Source organism: Rhinopithecus bieti, unplaced genomic scaffold (genome assembly GCF_001698545.2).
Source record: "Rhinopithecus bieti isolate Rb0 unplaced genomic scaffold, ASM169854v2 scaffold_947, whole genome shotgun sequence".
In the NCBI taxonomy this organism is placed as follows: domain Eukaryota; kingdom Metazoa; phylum Chordata; class Mammalia; order Primates; family Cercopithecidae; genus Rhinopithecus; species Rhinopithecus bieti.
The window spans coordinates 832,992-845,246 of NW_016803664.1; the positions used below are offsets into that span (position 1 = coordinate 832,992).

The 12,255-nt window shown below is 43.3% G+C and overlaps 2 protein-coding genes across 5 annotated transcripts in view; one reads left to right on the top strand and one right to left on the bottom strand.

The window, feature by feature from the left end:
* The window catches only part of FAM81A (family with sequence similarity 81 member A), a 166,848-nt gene extending 154,657 nt beyond the window's left edge, over positions 1-12,191 (bottom strand). For 3 of the 4 annotated variants that reach the window (XM_017896061.1, XM_017896070.1, XM_017896098.1), the window contains exons 1-2: positions 11,478-11,572; positions 11,166-11,311 (exon numbers count right to left, since the gene is read on the bottom strand). The gene's annotated coding sequence lies outside the window, so the exon portion shown is untranslated. Of the gene's footprint in view, positions 1-11,165; positions 11,312-11,477; positions 11,573-11,833 lie in introns of those variants that run through there. The other variant, XM_017896078.1, reaches the window with a different exon arrangement.
* MYO1E (myosin IE) overlaps positions 11,390-12,255 on the top strand; it is a 248,139-nt gene continuing 247,273 nt past the window's right edge. The window contains 1 exon segment of the mRNA XM_017895857.1: positions 11,390-11,759. Coding sequence (XP_017751346.1) covers positions 11,757-11,759 — 3 coding nt within the window. The 5' untranslated portion in view covers positions 11,390-11,756.

Genomic DNA, 12,255 nt, shown 5'->3' on the forward strand with positions numbered 1-12,255 from the left:
GCGTAAACCCGGGAGGCAGAACTTGCAGTGAGCTGAGATCCGGCCACTGCACTCCAGCCTGGGCGACAGAGCCAGACTCCGTCTCAAAAAAAAAAAAAAAAAAAAGGAATTTATATAGCTAGGATTTTGATGGTTGTGTGATATTTTATGTGGTGTCATGCACTTTTCAACTCACTGAGGTCTCTTTCGTAATAAAAATGCATACTTATATTTATTTTGTATAATTTGGAGCAAAACTGTATTACTTTACATTATGGAAGTTTATAATTGTCATAGCTGTTTTTAGAATCACATTCTTGGTCCAACACATAATCCATTTGTTACCAAGTCCTTTTTGAAGCATTCCTCCTATGGGAAACTGTCATCAACTTTATCATGTTTGGTTCTATTTCGGGATTTCCAGGAATTCAACACAATAAAAGAGAGGGGCCATCTTCTTGTGCCCTTGACCTTTGTACATTCACCTTTCCACAGATACAGACATTGTATAGAGATGCACCTGAGCCATCTTTCCTACATGGCATCAGGACAATGGGCCAGGCAACAAAGGAACCTTTTGAGCTATCTCGTGGCGGTGCTGCCTGCCAGTCCACAGCTCATGTCCATCTGTGCCACCAGCTCTGTCAAGCTACAGCATTTACTCAATTACATTCATACTGGTTTCTGTTTAGCCTTGTCGCTTTTTCAAAATTAGTGAAATACGGAGAAAATATAAGTGCAAACACTAGTAAAAAGGAGTGTTGTTCTCATAAACACAAAACAATTGAGACAAAGAAAGGAATCATTAGGTGTGGAGAAGGTAGTGAACCTTCAGCCTCAATAATGACAACTCATACCGAGACAATGCTATGCATCACTCACCATTGCTATTACTTTATATGATTTAATTCATATTCTGACAACACTATGCGAGAAATAAATGATGAAAGTACTATTATTATCTCTGTCTTTACAGGTTAAAAAAAAAAGTATGATTTACAGAGGTAAATAGCCTGACCCAAATCTTTTTTTTTTCTTTTTTCTTTTTTTTTTTTTGAGACCGAGTCTCGCTGTCGCCCGGGCTGGAGTGCAGTGGCCGGATCTCAGCTCACTGCAAGCTCCGCCTCCCAGGTTTACGCCATTCTCCTGCCTCAGCCTCCCGAGTAGCTGGGACTACAGGCGCCCGCCATCTCGCCCGGCTGGTTTTTTGTATTTTTTAGTAGAGACGGGGTTTCACCGTGTAGACCAGGATGGTCTCGATCTCCTGACCTCGTGATCCACCCGTCTCGGCCTCCCAAAGTGCTGGGATTACAGGCTTGAGCCACCGCGCCCGGCCTGACCCAAATCTTAAAGCTGCCTATTGGACTTTAGGTGGTCAACTTTGCTCAGCTAGGATAGAGACGCTCAGATTTTAAAAACATCTATGCATGCTGGAATTATAGCTTAAGACTATGTCTAAGGGACAACACACAATCAGGAATTTTATACTACATTTCAGATCTCTGAAAATAGAAACCTGTGCTTAAAGCATGTAGGTTTGTTTCTGAACTTTATATATCTGACATTGGTGCGTGTTTTGGGAACGTGTTCTATGTGAAGGTAGAATTCTCTTGCATTTTTGTATGTTTTGGATGTACATGTAAAGATGTGAATCCTATGAGGACAGGGAACTTGTCTTCTACTTCTCCAGAAGCTACAACGGTGCTCAGTAAAGGTTTATTGTGGTGCTGAGTGAAAACAGTCGTCAGCTGGAAACCATGCTGCCATCATGCTGAACACCAAGATTCACTCTATTCAATCTCCCCAAGTGTTTGTAACAATACATTGAAAAACATGTTATCTGGCTGAGCGTGGTAGCTCATACTTGTAATTCCAGCTTTGGGAGGCCGAGGAGGGAGGATTGTTTGAGCCCAGGAGTTTGAGACCAGCCTGGGCAATATAGCAAGACCCACTCCTACAAAAAAGAAAAAAAAAATTAGCCAGCCATGTTGGCACGGCCTGTAGTTCTGGCTACTTGGGAGGCAGAGGCAGGAGGATTGCTTGAGGTACGTGTTCACACCACTGGATTCCAGCCTGAGTGACAGAGTGAGACCCTGTGTCAAAAAAAAAAAGAAAAGAAAAGAAAAGAAACAAAAAGTCATCTTAAATACATACACACAACACATACATCTATGTGTTTACACAAATATTTAAAGGCATGTAATCAAAAACACATTTATAAGTACATGATAATAAAGGAAAAATGATGTCACATCTCCAGTATGTAAACACATTTACAGGCGTAATGACAATAAAGGGGAAATGATGATCGTTGCAAAGGCCATACATTTTTTTCTGTTGAAGAGGTGAATGGAATTACCCTCCTGGACTCATAAGTGTAGAAATCAAGGCAGCAGACAGGCGCAGTCAGCAAACTGCTCCATGCCCTAAATTTGGAGTGTCTACCCTGTCTTCCCTCCCCAGAGACTCTGTCCCCATTTGCCATCTCTTCTTAATGGGGCAGCAGGCTTTAGGACACCACTCCTCTCACAGCATTCACTTGGAATGCGACTGGACAGGCACCTGGTCCCAGTAGAGCCTTTCTTGTCAGTGACCTATGACCTGGGTGGTGTGGTTCAAAAGGTTGAGCTGGGTGAGTCAGATTCTCTCTCTGTTTTTCTCTCCCTCCCTTTCTCCCTATGGAACTTAAATCAAAAGGCCTAGAGGGCAGTTTCCAGTGAGCTGTGGGCAACGTTGCAAAAAGGTTGTTCTGGGGCCCACATCAGGATCATGACAGGCTACAGGCACTTTGCAAGCTGAAATTAGGGGAAGAGGAACAACTGTGAGTTAAGCAGGAGAAGGTTCAAGAGACAGAAGAAAAGAACATCCAACCATGCAGAGATGCACAGCCCTGCCTTCTTTTGTCTTCTGTTTTTCCTGGGCTCCTGGGCATGTATACCTTAAAAAAATTTCTTTCTGGCCTGGCAAAGTGGCTCATGTTTGTAATCCCAGCACTTTGGGAGGCTGAAGCAGGTGGATCACTTGAGGCCAGGAGTCCGAGACCAGCCTGGCCAACATGGCAAAACCCTGTCTCTACTAAAAATTCCAAAATTAGCCAGGTGTGGTGGTACACACCTATAGTCTCAGCTACTTGGGAGGCTGAGGCATGAGAATCGCTTGAACCTGGGAGGCAGAGGTTGCAATGAGCCAAGGTCGTGCCAGTACACTCCAGTCTGGGTGACAGAGTGAGACTCTGTCTCAAACAAAAACAAAACAAAAAAATAAAGCAAAGGCCGGGCATGGTAGCTCATGCCTGTAATCCCAGCACTTTGGGAGGCCACAGCGGCTAGATCACTGGAGGTCAGGAGTTTGACACCAGCCTGGTCAACATGATGAAACCCTGTCTCTACCAAAAATACAAAAATTAGCCAGGCGTGGCCAGGTGCAGTGGCTCACGCCTGTAATCCCAGCACTTTGGGAGGCCAAGGCACGCAGATCACAAGGTCAGGAGATCGAGACCATCCTGGCTAACATGGTGAAATCCCGTCTCTACTAAAATACAAAATTTAGCCAGGCGTGGTGGTGGGCACCTGTAGTCCCAGCTACTTGTGAGGCTGAGGCAGGAGGATGGCATGAACCCGGGAGGCGGAGCTTGCGGTGAGCTGAAATCGCGTCACTGCACTTCAATCTGGGAGACAGAGCAAGACTGTATCTCAAAAAAAAAAAAAAAAAAATTAGCCTGGCATGGTGGCTCGCACCTGTGATCCCAGGTACTCAGGAGGCTGAGGCAGGAGAATCGCTTGAACCTGGGAGGCAGAGGTTGTAGTGAACCGACATCATGCCACTGCACTCCAGCTTGAGCAACTGAGTGACTCCATCTCAAAAAATATATATACATATATATTTATATAATATATAAATGTATTTATAAATGTATATTATATATAATATAGATCTATATATAAATATATGTTTATATAATATATAATATATATATAAATCTTATATATAAAATGTATTTTTTTCCTCTAAAGTAAAACCCAGTGTGCTCTTCTGATCCTTGTTACTAAAAGAAAGCTAGAATTGGAGCAACAGATAACGGGAGGAAAAAAATCTCTCTTGGCCAGGTTGTGGTCGCTCACCTGTAATTCCAGCAATTTGGAAGGCTGAGTCAGTGAGGACAGCTTGAGGCCAGGTAAGTTTCAGGCAGCCAGTGAGCTGTCATCACGCCATCCATACTATAGCCTGGGCAAAAGAGCACAGATGTCATCTCCAAAATAAATAGAATAAAATAAATAAATAAATAAATAAATAAATAACTAAATCTCTGCCAGTGGGAGGATATAAACTTAAAAAAAAAAAAAAAAAAAACAGGAGAACCATATAAGTACAGCAGTCCAAGACCATGATAGTGGCAAACAGTCATTTCATTTGATAGTCCCCAAAGACCTTGGTTCATGCAATCCTGTGCAATAATCAATATTTATGGTCATAACCTTGAGTCTTAAAGCAAAAGCTGCTTGATATTCAGTGTATTTTCAGAAGTCAATGAAATGTGTGGTTTCATTCAGAAAAAAACTTTTCTTAAAGTTAAAAAAAAAGTTTTCGTGTCTAAAAACGACAAGATTTGGCTGGGTGTAGTGGTTTATGCCTGCAATCCCAGCACTTTGGGAGGCCGAGGCTGGAGGACTGCTTTAGCCCACGAGTTCAAGACCAGCCTGGGTAACAGGGTGAGACTCTGTCTCCACAAAAAATAAAAAAATTAGCTGAGCTATAGGTAGTGTGTGCCTATGGTCCCAGCTAATTGGGAGGCTGAGGCGGGAGGATCACTTGAGCCTGGCGCAGTGATCCATATTTGTGTCACTGCACTCCAGCCTGGGAGATAGAGTGTGATGCTGTCAAAAAAAAAAAAAAAAAAGAAAGAAAAAAGAAAAGAAAAGAAAGAAAGAAAAAGAAAAAAGGACAAAAGGCAAGGTTCATGCAGAGATTTGTTATTTTTTACTTTTTGAAATGCACATATTTATTGATCCATGCCTTGCCTTGTTGCAGCAAAGAGCTCAGATGACTTATAAGAATACACAGAATCCAACAGGAAAGTGAACATCGACAGTGACTGGGGAAAAGAAAGAACATCAGGATATGGACAGGAGATTTAGTTATCTGCAAAGCTCATTTCCATGGACTTCCTCATTCCTTGCTAGATCATGGCCCACCATAACTCATTATTTCAACTCCAAAGTTTTAGATTTGGAGGAAGATCAAGGTTTATCTTCTGAATGTAAAATCAAATTGAAACTGGAAGAAAGATAATAAAATATTGATTTAAATCAGAGAAAATATAATAATCTACATAAACATGCTTTTAATAAGCTACTAATTTAAGCATATGTTTAAATCATTTCTATTCCTTTACTTCAGTAAAATAATTGTTACAGCAAAATAATTTTATCTTTTTACCTCTGTCATCCAGGCTGGCGTGCAATGGCACTATCTTGGTTCACCACAACCTCTGCCTCCTGGGTTCAAGTGAGTCTCCTGCCTCAGCCTCCTGAGTAGCTGGGATTACAGGTGCCTGCCACCATGACCAGTTACGTTTTTGTATTTTTAATAGAGACGGGGTTTCACCATGCTGGCCAGGCTGGTCTCGAATTGCTGATCTCAGGTGATCCACCTGCCTCGACCTCCCAAAGTGCTGGGATTACAGGTTTGAGCCACCGTGCCCGGCCTTAATTTTATCTTAATCAGAAGTAGCATCATATTACATTATACAACTGGTGAAATTCTCTTCCATATCCTTTTTATAAACCAATACCAACATACTAGAGGGAAAAGTGTTTAGAGTTAAACTCACTATGCAAATGGAATTTTATATTCCATTAAAAGCAACACTTTTCTGAGAGCTCTGGTTTGGAAAGGCTCACGAGGTTTAATAAGTGTGCTCTTCCTATTCGTTTTGGGCCTGCATTAGGGACAATTTCTTCTGATGGACATTTCTATTACATAATCACTGCTTAAAGGGTAATAGTGTAGGCTTCAGAGCCAGGCAAATGTATGTATTTGATGCAGGATAGCTGAGTAATAGCTTGGGCAAATTACTTTAAGTCTTCTCAACTTAGTTTCTTAACTGCAAATGGAGCTAACAGGGTCGTATGGAAGATTAAATAAGACATTGTTAATTAAGCACTTAGCTCAGTAGCTAATATCTAGTGAACCTAATACATGATATGTGTTATAAAAACAGTGATTGTAGAGAACATTTCACACTGATAATGATACAAGTCTCTCTTTCATTAGTGTCTTGTTAAAGGTTCCTAATTTTCCCATTAACAAATTTTCTTTTTTTTTTTTTGGAGACGGAGTCTTGCTCAGCCACCCAGGCTGGAGTGCAGTGGCAGGATCTCGGTTCACTGCAACCTCCGCCTCCCAGGTTCAATTCTCCTGTCTTAGCCTCCCCAATAGCTGAGACTACAGGCGCAGGCCACCACACCTGGCTAACTTTTAGTAGAGACAAGGTTTCACCATATTGGTCAGGTTGGTCTTGAATTCCTGACCTTGGGTGATCCACCTGCCTCCCAAAGTGCTGGCATTACAGGTGTGAGCCACCACACCCAGCCATTTTAATTAACTTTAGTGTTGTGAGTGCATTCTGAATGATTTTTTTATGGTATTGACAGGGAAATTCGTTTTATTGCTCGATATTATTTTCTTGCTGCTTTCCAAAAAGCATAAACAATGATTTATTTCACTGATAGATTTATACAGAAAATTTTACTTTGTATTCATTTTGTTTTTTTATTGGTTCCTTTTCATTCAGCCCCAGAAAAATGCAATTAATCATGCCAAGGTATGTACAAAGTCTCATCTGACTAGCTCCATCATGTGTCTAGAATGAGTTTTACAGTTTTAAAAGTTGCTTCCACTTCACTGCTACTATGGTCTTGAATAAGAATAAATATCCGGCCGGGTTCCGTGGCTCAAGTCTATAATCCCAGCACTTTGGGGGACTGAGGCAGGCAGATCATTTGAGGTCAGGACTTTGAGACCAGCTTGGCCAACATGCTGAAACCCCTCTCTACTAAAATACAAAATTAGCCAGGCGTGGTGGTGGGCGCCTGTATTCCCAGCTACTCTGGAGGCTGAGGCAGGAGAATCACTTGAACCTGGGAGGCGGAGGTTGCAGTGAGCTGAGATCTCACCACTGCACTCCAATCTAGGTGACACAGCAAGATTCTGTCTCAAAAAACAAATCAAGGCCGGGTGCAGTGGCTCACACCTGTAATCCCAGCACTTTGGGAGGCTGAGGCAGGTGGATCATGAGGTCAGGAGTTCAAGACCAGCCTGGCCAAGATGGTGACACCCCAGCTCTACTGAAAATACAAAAATTAGCCGGCGTGGTGGCGGGTGCCTGTGATTCCAGCTACTCGGGAGGCTGAGGCAGAGAATCGCTTAGACCCAGGAGGCAGAGGTTGCAGTGAGCCAAGATCGCGCCACTGCACTCTAGTCTGGGTGACAGAGCAAGATTCTATCTCAAAAAAAAAAAAAGAAAAGAAAAGAAAAGAAGGAAATAATAAATATCTGGCAATATAGTACTGAATCCTCTGAAAAACAGATGGAAATAAGAATTGGGAAAATGTTCATTTTAAAAGGTGAGGATTTTTAAAAATGTAATTTGGCCAGAAATCTAGGGTGACCATATAAGTTATTATTCAAACTAGGCCCTTTCGGGAATGAAAGATGGGTACAATTAATAAATTCATTGGACTAAAGGCATAAACCAAGACTCTCCCAGGGATATCAGGCTGTAAGTATCTAAGAGGCCGTTCTAGCCCAAACTGACGATGTACCACCTTCCCTAAATTAAGGATGGAGCGGGAACAGGTTTGAAGTGATTCTTCACGAAATCATAGGCTGTATCACATGACCACACATGATATTCTACACTCAAACTGTGAATTAGTGGGTTCTGTTTTGAGAATCCAAGCTGAGCCTCTGACCTTAAGGCATCACGCTCAGTTCTAATCTATATGCCTCAAGAAAAACACAACAGAAACAAAAGCCAAGAGAAGCATAACTAATATGATCAAGAGCTGTGGCTTCTAATATTTTGTCTGTTAAGGCATCTTGGAGAATCTGATGAAAGCTCTTAACACTCCTTAAAGAAAAGAGCACACACAAACAGTCCCTACCCTTGGCATGCAATTCAGGGGCCATGGTCTATCCAATCTCATCCAGGTTTCCACTCTGAATCTCTGACCTAGAACACCTGAGATAGATGAAGGGAAAAAGGAGTCCACATTTACTGACCATCTTTACACACATTTCCTTTCATGCTCACATCAATCTGTTTTATCAATAAGAGAACTGAAGTTCAGAGAAACTAAGATCTCACAGCTAAGTAGAAACACCAGATTTCAAGTCTATGCGTCACCAAATCTCATAATACATAAAGCACTACTTTTATATATATATATATATAACTTTATAACAATCTCATTCTCATATATATTATAAAATATATAATCATATCTATAAATCATATATACATATAAAATCTCATATATATTATAAAAAATAAACACAAGCATACATCTTCATCAAAGTCCTGCCTAGTACAGTTAAGTGTGCCTCTTGAAACTTGAAAGAGATTATAGATTATTAGGGCAATAAAAGTAAACACTAAAACATTTTTTAAAAAAATCAGAAATGATGATATAATGGATGAATAGTCTCAAGGTAGTTTTTGATAAATCTAAGACTGATCAATTGTCAGTTGATTGTCAGTGGATTATTAAGACTTTTTCAGTGTTTCACTGTATTCCTGGGCTATACTTGGGAAAGAAACTATGCCTTTGTATATCTCAAAGCCCATGTCAATCTGACTACGAATCAGGGTTGACCATGGATGGGATGGTGGCTTAGGTAGGGTTTCTTGTGTTACTGGTAAGCTGACATTTTTGTTTTGATAACCTCTGTTTATACATTCCTAAAATTCATGATAGGTTTTGTTGTTTTGAGACAGGGCTTCACTCTGTTGCCCAGGCTGGAGTGCAGTGGCATGATCATAGCTCACTACAGCCTCGAATTTCTGGCCTCACACGATCTTCCCGTCTCAGCCTCCCAAGTAGTTGGGACTACAGGCATGCACTATAATGCCCAGCTAAATTTCATTATTATAAGTTTTTGATAGAGTCTTGCTCTGATGCCCAGGTTGGTCTTGAATGCCTGGTTTCCAGCGATCCTACCATCTTGGCTTCCTAAAGCACTAGCACTGTAGGCATGAGCCACTGAGCTTGGCTGGCCCAGTAATATTTTGAAGGTGATATTCCCCTATGAAATATGGAGTCAGACTTATCTGAGAATTTATCATGTCTGTGTGTACCTAGGCAATGCCTAGTACAGATGCCATGCTGTTTTCTTTCCAATTCATACTACATAACCATACCAGATGAATTTCCTACCCTAAACTACAGCTCCAAATATAACAGTTCCTTGCACAAAACTACTGTTGCGTTTCATTATGCTTGCTTCTTTCCTGTAATTATTTATTCTTTTAAAAAATTCATCATTTGTTTTCCCCATTCTAAAATTGTAAGTTCAGTGAGGGCAGGGACCAGTTGTAACTCCAGTGTTTAGCCATGCTGTCTTATAATACACATTCGATTATATTGTTGCCAAACTATGTGAATGATTACTACAAGAATTTGGACAATATGTTTTTTTTTTCAACGTTTAAAAGAGATATAATGAACACACCATGAGATTCACCCATTTAAAAAGCACAACACAGTGGTTTTTAGTATATTCACAAACTTGTACAATCATCACCATTATCTAATTCCAGAATATTTTCATCACTTTGATAGGAAAATGTATACCTATTAGCAAGTACTTCCATTTCCCCTCTCCCACAGCCCCTAGCAAACAACCAATATACTTTTTATCTCTATAGATTTCCCTATCCTGAACTTTCATATAAATGGAATTATATGATATGCGGTCTTTTGCTCCTGGCTTCTTTCACTTAACATGGTATTTTCGAGATTTGTGCATGTTGTAACATTTTGTTTACCCTTTTAGACAAGATAATGTTTAACATCCTTTCTAACTCTATGCTCAGATAGTCAAGTGAAGAGCTACAACCAAATTTTTTTCTTTTCTTTTCTTTTTTTTTTTTTTTTTTTTGAGACTTGCTCTGTCGCCCAGGCTGGAGGAGAGTGGTACGATTTCCTCTCACTGCGGCTTCCACCTCCCCTGTTCAAGCGATTCTCATGTCTCAGGCTCCCGAGTAGCTGAGATTACAGGCATGCACAACCATGCCGGGCTACCTTTTGTATTTTTAGTAGAGAAGGGGTTTCACCATGTTGGCCAGGCTGGTCTCAAACTCCTGACCTCAGGTGATCCACCAACCTCAGCCTCCCAAAGTGCTGGGATTACCCTCAACCGAATTTCAGAAAGTATCATAATATCATTATGCTTCATAGTTTCTCTATGCCCTGAAGTTTATCAGTTTTATCTTCTACAGATCCCAGGAAGGGAGCCTGTTAAGACCCACCAAATTTACTTCCTCAGCCTCCAGAACAATAAAATCAAACTCCCTACCTTGATTTTGAGATTATGCTCCCCCCCCACCAACCTCCCCGCCAATCTTCTGGGAAATTCGACGCTCTGTAATAATGCATTTTACAGTTCTGATTGTTTTCAGCAGATGTGTTGGCTGAGGTTGGATGGGGTTTCTTCCCACCTCTCTCTCCTCTCTCCTGCCCTCTGCCCACTGCACGTGCAACAACTTTTCTGTCATCAAAACGTGAAAAAAAAAAAAAAAGAAAGAAAAGAAAAGAAAAAGGAAAAAAAGAAAAGAAAAGAAAAGAAAAAAGAAAGGAAAGAGAAAGAAAAACAGAAAAAAGAAAAGAAAGAAAAAGCAGCCGGAAGGCTTCCTTTGTTTTCCAAGGAAATTCAGGTAAAAGGAGGGGTGGGGAAATGATATTTTTGACTTTGCTCACAATCCAGACGTAGGAAAGAAAAAGGATTTCCTTTGGGCTGCTGCCACGACTCTGATGTTTTATGCTGATAAAATATTTCCTTCTTAAAAAAAAGTTCTGGGAAAATCACGCCACTTCAACTTGGAAGCGAAACCCACCCTAACTTTCGTCTTAAAACGCAGAGAAGTGAAAAGTCTGCTCCTCTTTCACGAGGGTTTTCTTCCTTACCGTTCGGGTCTTGCTACCAGGAGCGAGCTGGGTCCGCAGCTTTCTTCGGAGGCTGGCGCGGGAGGAGGACTACAGGATCCAGAGGTCTTTGGAAACTCCAGCAGCTCCAAGCTTGTTGGCTACTACGGTTTCCCTGAGGAGTGACGCTGCGAAAACAAACCCTGATTGGTCAGGCCTGAGCTGAGTTCTCCATTTATGGACAGATTGCCCGGCCCGAGCCGAGACTCAGCCGGAGGAGTACGGATTAAGTGGCCGAAGAAAGAGGAACGAGGCAGGGGAGCGAGGCGGACGCTCAGAGTACATCGGACTCACCTGGGCCGGCGGCGAGCGGCGGGTCCGAGTGGACTCCTGCCCTCCGCAGCATGCGCCCCGCCTGCTAGGTCGCAGCCGTCTCGCCCTCACCTAGCGCCGCCGATCCCGCCTGGATGGAGTCCCCCCTGGGTTCCCATTGGCTCCTGTGAGTGCTTGGGTGTCGGGAGCCTGTTTTTGGCGAGGGGAACCAACTTTTGAAGTTCGCCCAGGAGACTGCGTTCCAGCCCCAGCTCCCCGGCAGCCGGACCCGGAGGAGGCGCGACCGCGGCGCGAGTCACCATGGTGAGTTGGCCGCGCCGCGTCCCAGGATGCCGGGCCAGGGGACTGGGCAGGAAGCCCCGACGCGGTGCACCCACCTTGGGCGCGCTGCCCGGGCCAGGAGTGGAGAAGGTGGACGCGGGAGCCGGCACGTCGTGAGCTCTGATTTCCTGCCGCTTTCCGTAAACCCGGGCCGGGGGAGAGTGAGCGAAGGGCCAAGGAAAACTTTATTCCAAGTCGCCTTCTGCGTCGCGAAACTTTGTGGCCGGGTTGCTATGGCTGCCAGCTGTCGGAAGCCAGGGTGTGGGCGCATCGGCTGCGAGGGGCACGGCGCGCTAGGGGGTCCTCTCCTCCTGCTGGGACGTGGGGGATGCAGCCGGCAGGGGAGGTGCTCGCAGACTCGCGCCGCAGCCGCTGGCGGCGCCCCCTGCCCTCCCCGCGGCCGTGCCCGCCCCGCCCCGGGCACCCTCTCGCCGACTCCCTCTCCTCCCCGCCGTCGCTCCGCCGCCCGGCAGCGCCC